The sequence below is a fragment of the Drosophila pseudoobscura genome, chromosome 3, assembly GCF_009870125.1.
Source record: "Drosophila pseudoobscura strain MV-25-SWS-2005 chromosome 3, UCI_Dpse_MV25, whole genome shotgun sequence".
Taxonomy (NCBI): domain Eukaryota; kingdom Metazoa; phylum Arthropoda; class Insecta; order Diptera; family Drosophilidae; genus Drosophila; species Drosophila pseudoobscura.
The window spans coordinates 6,507,633-6,514,827 of NC_046680.1; the positions used below are offsets into that span (position 1 = coordinate 6,507,633).

At 50.7% G+C, this 7,195-nt stretch overlaps 2 protein-coding genes across 2 annotated transcripts; one reads left to right on the forward strand and one right to left on the reverse strand.

Moving 5' to 3' along the window:
- Positions 1-30: 30 nt before the first annotated feature.
- On the reverse strand, positions 31-4,066 carry LOC6898178 (spondin-1). The gene is made up of 7 exons (XM_002138213.3): positions 3,725-4,066; positions 2,874-3,060; positions 2,426-2,814; positions 1,905-2,366; positions 1,669-1,840; positions 1,480-1,601; positions 31-1,408 (listed from the first exon to the last, which is right to left on the reverse strand). Exons 2-7 carry the CDS (start codon positions 3,049-3,051, stop codon positions 137-139), a joined length of 2,595 nt encoding a protein of 864 aa, XP_002138249.2. The 5' UTR covers positions 3,052-3,060; positions 3,725-4,066; the 3' UTR covers positions 31-136.
- A 196-nt stretch (positions 4,067-4,262) lies between these two features.
- salto lies at positions 4,263-7,179 on the forward strand. The gene is made up of 11 exons (XM_001360315.4): positions 4,263-4,410; positions 4,470-4,513; positions 4,579-4,777; positions 4,839-5,063; positions 5,123-5,268; positions 5,341-5,723; positions 5,788-6,099; positions 6,167-6,410; positions 6,473-6,675; positions 6,800-6,988; positions 7,050-7,179. Exons 1-11 carry the CDS (start codon positions 4,383-4,385, stop codon positions 7,054-7,056), a joined length of 1,980 nt encoding a protein of 659 aa, XP_001360352.4. The 5' UTR covers positions 4,263-4,382; the 3' UTR covers positions 7,057-7,179.
- Positions 7,180-7,195: the final 16 nt, after the last annotated feature.

A 7,195-nucleotide genomic window follows, 5' to 3' on the forward strand; every position in this document is an offset into this window, starting at 1 on the left:
CCTTCCCTATCAACAGTCAATGGCCTGGAGCACCTAGGGGGATTCTTATATATTTTGTCATTCATTCACTTGCGATTACATAATTGGTGTGTACGACTAATACTTGACGATAGATCCTCCTCCTTCTCCTGTTGCCTTACCACTTTTCGGCCTCGTCGTTGCTGCTGAGGAGGCACGGCATCATCATACACTTCTCCATGCGGACACGATCCTTGCACTTGTAGCTCAGATCCGTGTTGAGCAGAGTACGGGTGCGTTGCCGGACGGCGTTGTCGCCACACGTGGCTGTGCAGGGCGTCCAGGCGGACCATTCCGAGTAGCGGCACTCATCCCGCGGATCCGGTGGTGGCGTCTTGGCCACATGACGTCGCTCGCCGAATCCCCCACCGCTGATCGAATAAATGTCGTCGCAGCGCTGATAGCAGCGATCGAGGCGCACCAGATGCTTGGGGCATGGCTTGCCACCGTATTTCGGAGTGCGAAGGACGCGACGGGTCCGTAGCTGATAGCCGTCGCCACAGGTGGCGTTGCAGCTGTGGGTGACCCACTCGGAGACGAGACAGTCGATGGTTTGGAGGCGGTCGCTCTGAAGCTCTTGCTTGTGGCGAGGCAGTCGGCAGGTGTCCTCACACTCCTCCTTCGATTTGAACTTGTTGCGGTTGGTGTCGCAGCGGTCCGACCAGTAGATCGCGCATTGGTCGCTTACGTGGTCGTAGTACCAGTAGTTGGTCACGTCGCTGTCCCGGCAGGGGCTCTCGAACAGGTCCTCGTAGCAAAGATTAGGAACGATGGTGTCACAGCTGGGATTCGTGCAGTTCACCTCCTCGTGGAGCTTGATGTGGCGGCAGGGATCACTGCCATCGTCGCTGGGGTCTCGCACGCCGTACACCTGGTTGTTGTTCCACACCTTCCGTATACGCTGTCGCTTTCCGTGGCCTCCGCAGGGACCCTGACAGGGCGAGAAGTCCGACCAGGGCGTAATTCCACACACTGGCGGTATATACTCCTCCTTGTGCTGGCTGTAGCTCTCGAAGTTGCGAAAGATCGAACGCTTCTCGGCCCCATCCACCGCGTCTCCAGCTGCGTCCTCGGGGACTATGTCGCCCCCGCACTCCATGGCCTCGCACACCTTTGTCTCCTGCAGGCGCGCCTTGCTCGCCTTCTGGCACTTCTTCTTAGCCTTCTTGTTGAGGTAGTGCCTCGACCGTGTCTGCTCGCCCATGCCACATGTCACAGTGCAAGAGGACCATTCGCTCCACTCGGACAGCCCACACTGCGGATCGTTGGAGCCCTCAGTCGGATATCCAACCTCGGCCTGCACCCCGTCGGCTGTTTCCTCATTGAAGCTGGCGCAATTGCGTCCCACGCAGTTCTTCTCCTCCCGCAGGGCATTGTTGCAACGATGACGCTGGGAAACGTGTAATCAGAGGTTATATATATGCATCTCTTAATTTGTCTTCATCTCAAGGATGGCCTCACCGATGCCAGCACGGGATTCTTGAACTCCCGCGTCCTGTACTGCTTGCCGGGTCCGCATTTAGTGCTGCACTCGTCCCATCTGGTCCAGGCTTGAGTGGCGCACTCCGCCGGCAGCTGCTCCGCTGGAAAGGCATTCAGGAGCTCTAAATTAGGCTTGTTCAGAGTAGATATTAAGTTATTGTGCCTTACAATCAGTCGACTCGCAGTTCTTCTCGTAGAGACGCCTTCGATTGATGTGCAATGTGGCCAGAGGCTTCATCTGAGCTCCGGTGGGATCGTAGAAAGGCGAGCGAGGGTCGTTGGGGTAGTTTGACTTGATGCGACGTACTACGTCGGGCGGCACCTGCGGCTGGTCGGCAGACTGGAGCGAAAAAGAGGGATTTAGCATTGATCGCAGAGAAGCCTTTGAGAGATATAAATGTTACCATATAAGATGGACCGCTGTCAGTGCCCGCATCCCAGGGATACAGATTGTGGACCTTGTTCTCCACCCACGAGCAGTTGGGCAGGCACAACTCCAGCCCGGAGACACCTACAATCCAGTCGGGCGAGGGATCCACCATGGAGACCAAGGAAATCAGATGATGATTCGAGTCGACGCGAAAGACGGCGAAAGTCTTGCCAGTCACATTTGGATAGGCGATTCCCCGTGCCTTGATGATCGTGCGAATGTGCTCGCTCTGGTCCTTCAGCTCGCTTTCCAGGGTGCGTGTGGAGCCGTGCTCGGCCACCTCCCGCAGCCCCTCACTGGCCATCTCCCCGTACTGCCAGAACCGATAGTCGATGGTGTGGGATGCGCCGATAATGTCGCTGAATCGCGTGCGCCAGCTGTTCGCCGGAAAGTCCTTGGGATGCGTGTGCCGCGACCACTTGCCCTCGAAGGTGAGCTGATAATGAGAGTAATTTAGCTTGTTGAAAGTCATTGAACTTGTTGAACGATACCCACCTCGTACTTGGCCTCGTCGCAGGCACAGCACGGATCCATAATGCTGGGCTGACTGTCGATGTCGTCCACCTCCTCCTCGCACATGCGCTTGGTCAGGAAGCCATCGTCCATGAACCAAACATCGCGATGCTGCATCACGGTCGCCCGCAGCAGGATGCATCCCTGTCCGGGACTTGACGGTGCCACCCAGACCACGTCCACGTGAGTCTTCACATTTGTGTTCGTGTTCTCCACGAGGTTGGCGCACCGCGGACTGAAGCGCGTCTCGGATAGATCCTGTAGCTCAAAGGTGCCCACTGCATTCGGATCATCCTCGCCATCTCCCGTCTCGAGGTCCAGTGCCAATAAAAAGCTCACGAAGGACAGCCCCGAAAAGGCACTCAGGGTCACTGGAAGAGCAGGAAGAGTTTGAAGGGGGCAGGTTACTTGTCTGTGGTTGACCACTCACCGTTGTACCTCTGGCCCGGCACATAGCTCTGGACATTGCCAGCCACGGACAGCACATAGTTATCGTCCACTGGAGACTTGGCTGCGGTGGTCCCCAGCGGGATGCGGTTGCAGGCCTCGATTCGCGGCCAAGTGCGGATCACTGCCAGGAATAGGATGAGGCTCTCGATGGCTTTCATTGCGGATCGCTGTAATCGGATAGCAGAGAAGGAACTTTTATTCTGAATTGGATCGGCTTCCCCCGAGTGCATAAATGCTGTTTCTGTAACCCATTTGGAATTCCCTTAATTGTCTTAATTATCAGCACTCGTACCGAATGTCAATGGCAGGCCAGTTGTGGATCTGAATTGAACTTGAATTCGTTGGTGGACTGCGCAAGCGTCTAGGCATACACAGCGATATATGTATACCTTCCAATTGCCCATACTTTACCCAGTTTCGATTTCTACGAATATTTCTATTTTTAAAGACACTTTCTATTTCCTTTCAGAGCCAAACCTCATCATTGCCATGCGGAACTTGAACTAAGAGGTGTCTGGTTTGCGTTGATTCCCCCTTGACAATCGCATCGCATTGCAAGCCCATATTTCATCATACATATAGTCCGATATAGTATACGAACGAGTACTACTTCATAGTATATAAACCGTCTACGTCACTGATTAAATTCAATTGAAAAACGCGCCGACTGTTCATAGGAAATGTGAGCAAAATAACAGCCCCCAGACGACTACAAAAACAATTCCCATAGATTTCCATCATTAAAAACACTTTTGGGGCTTCGCCCTGACAGTGGAAAATCGAAGTGAGTCCAAAGTATCCCAGAAAGACCATAGGAACACAGCAACTTACTGGATACGTAATTTTACAATGTTTAATGAATCCTTTAATAGTCCTTCAGGATGTTTTTGACACTTCCTTGGCTCAGTATTGTTGGATCTCATGGGATACGAGTTCAGAATCCATTTCGCGCTAGACAGATATGTGGAAAAAAAAGAATTCAGAACGGAACGTTCTCTGGAGGCACTCGAACGGCAACTGAATGCAAATTTGCACGAGCATCGGAACCGACAGCCCCGCCGATTACTGGCCTGCCCAGACGATGTGCATCATATGATTCGGGTTGGACGAGTGGCTAATGGGAGAGCGAGAATGGGAACCGACGCGATGCTCTTCTTTCCTATCCATCGTTCAGCACGGCTTCCGTTTTGTGCGTGGCTTCGCATTTGTTGATGGGCTTCTGTTTTCACTCGCCCATCCTAAACAACGGGGGACCGGAATTGGAAAAAGCCAGGTACTGTGGACATACATGCAATAAAACCAAATAAAAGCCTGTGTGCCTTAGCTAATGTGCCGGCATTAGCTGTCAGGGCAGGCTGTTTAGCAGCACAATATCGATAACAAACTAAGCTCTCAGATCACTATCAGAGTTAAGTGCAAAATCGTTCATTTTGTTGTATTTATATTATATTTTTTAAACAATTACTGCATTTTGTTGTGATATGTAGAAATGTCTACTAGCACAGTATTTGTTCGCTGTGAGTTATTAGTTCTCTAGCCAATCTCATTAATTAATCCCCTTCCCGATCCTGTGCAGCTACTAAAGCCAGCGATTTGCGAGCTAAGGCTAATAATTTGAGGGTAAGTTCCTGCGGTAAAAGGGGGAAGGAGCCTCGTTCTCTAATCTAAAATGGATTGTTCTACAGGCTTCGAACGAAAGCCAATTTATTTATACGCTCTGCGGCACTGAAGGGTGTAATCTGAGCATCTGCTCGGTGCCTAGTAAGTCGTGCTCCGGATCCGTCGACGAGCGTATATCGTTGCCAGAGACGCCGCAGCAACAAGCCAAGATCTCTCTCTCGATGAACAGCCTTGCTCAGGAAGTTACTACCGCAGTCGCCCCACGTATGTTTACCCTCCATCTAATTGTCTTATGGTACGTTTTTCAACGCTCATCCAATTCAAGGTACGGCCCACCAGTGGGTCCTCATTCGAAATCGAGTGCGTGCTTTCCAGGCACAGTACCAGAGTATACAATGCCTTCAAGCGGCGTTTTTCGAGAAGCTGCAATCGTTGGGGCCGGAGGAGTCCAAAATGATTGGCTCGTACAAGTTGGTTGCCATTGTGCTCAACGAGGACAGCAAGTGGGTTCATAGGAATGAGGATCCGACCCGTTTGCTCCAGAATTTGCGTGAGTTTGCGTGATTCCATCCTAAGCCTGTGGACACAGCAGTTCCATTTTCTTTGCAGCCATCGAGAGCGTCCAAGATCTGAAGAATCGTTGCCAGGGGATCGTCGACTCGGGCTTTATGATGTTGTACGATCATCTGGCCAAGGACGAGCTGGAGGAATGCAATCAGAAAGGGAAGCTCACAGTCAAGCTGAAGGATCTTCTGGTATGTCTGGTTCTGGATCTCGTCTGGTTCGCCGTCTGCTCCAATACTCAGCTCTTTCCCGTCTATCCGCAGAGCCGGCAAATGTCCAGCATCGCAGAGAGCATCGACCAGGTGTGTGTGACACCTGTCTGCCAACAGGTTTCGCCCAACAAGGATCAGTACAGCGACAAAAGCGAACTGCGGCAGCAGAAGCAGCTCATGGAGGCTCGGTTGTTACAGATCCATAAGGCCTACAACGGAGAGATGATTAGGCTCAAGGCGGACCTCGAGGAAAAGCTGAAGGCGGTGGAGGAAAACTGGCAGCAGACGGTGGTCGAGCTGAAGCAGATGCTACGACTCTACGAGGCACAAAACGACGAAAACTTAAGGGAACTGGCCCAAAAGAATACCTCTTTAACCACTAAGGACAACACCATCGCGTCGATGAAGGCTGAGATGGAGAACCTAATGTCTCGGTGAGCGGAGCAGCCAGATGTGGATTTCGAATGAAATTTTACTGAGTTATCTTTCCTTTAACAGCAATACGGCGCTGGATCAGCTAGTGAAGGAGTCGGAGGCTATCGTGCTCCAGGCTCAGAAAGAAGTCGAAAGAAACGGGGAATATGTAGTCTCTCTGGAGAACAAGTTGAAGGTCCAACAACAGAAGCGTCAGGATGGACTCGACCAGCTCGTTGTGGAGAGAGATCAGATAATAGCCGATTTGAAACAAAAGGTCCTGAATAACAAGCAATTTAAGACCTATGTCCACCGACAAAAGAAGAATACTCGCAAGCTGCAGGCGGGGAACGCTGAGCTGGATATAAAGATCCAACAGACGAGGGCCGAGATCAGGTGAGGCCCTTACTGTAGAGTTTTTCGATGCACAGTGCACCTAAAAGTTTCCATTCCACATCCGCAGGGAGCTGGAGGACCATTTGAGGAGTACAGCAGTCCAGCTTGACTCCAGTTACCAAAGAGAGCAGCAGCTGCACTCGCATCTGAAGGATGTGAAGACGGAGCTGTGCAGGTCCGAGCAGCTGGTGGTTCAGATGAGCGAGGAGGCGAAGGCGGTTTGGAAGAGGAATCCCACGCCCAACGACCACCAACAGAAAATTGACCAACTGTGCTTCGAATCTGCCGAGAAGGACAAGAAAATAAATAAGGTCCGTTGTCGAGGCCTCGTCATAACCGGGCTTATCCTAATTATATATATTTCTCGTTTCAGTTAACCATCCAGCTGGAGTCGAAGAAGGAGCAGCTACGCCTCGTGTGCGAGAAACTTAATCGCAGGCAGAAGAAGCTCAAGTGCATGGAGAATTCTATAAACCTGCTCACGGAGCAGAATATTCACCTCTCCGAGCTCCGGAATAGGCATCGTGAGAATGAGTTCTTGATGGAACGTGAAATTTCCCAACTAATGGGCTCCATGTACGTATTTATTAGGTTACTATTGCCTTAAACACACTCGATCCCCTTAAATCGGGGCTATGTTGTGGCAAGCTAAGGTAGCAAAGAAAGTTTAATGCGATTTTAAACGAATTGCAATTTTCAGAAAGGTGTATCAAGATCATATTAGCAACAACAGACGACCAGAACAACCAACTGAACTGAATGAATACTACTGTATAGATCCCTCTCTCGAAAATCAGCAGACGCAGGAGAATTTTCAGTTGCATGGAAATTACTTTCGGCCACTTCATAGCCACCTTGCCAGGCAGCAGCAGCAGCAGTATGTGCATCGGTAAGCGAACCGCCAATAGAGATTCCATAGCTTAAATCTGTTGCACCACCTCTTCCCGCAGGCATTAGATTAGCAATCAAATTTCGTGATAGTAGGTGGAGCAGATACAATACAATATCAAATGGATCAATCAGACAAATTTATTGTTATAATTTTTCGTGTTTTAGTAAATATGGCAAGTACTAATACTATTTGAGAGGGTATTAT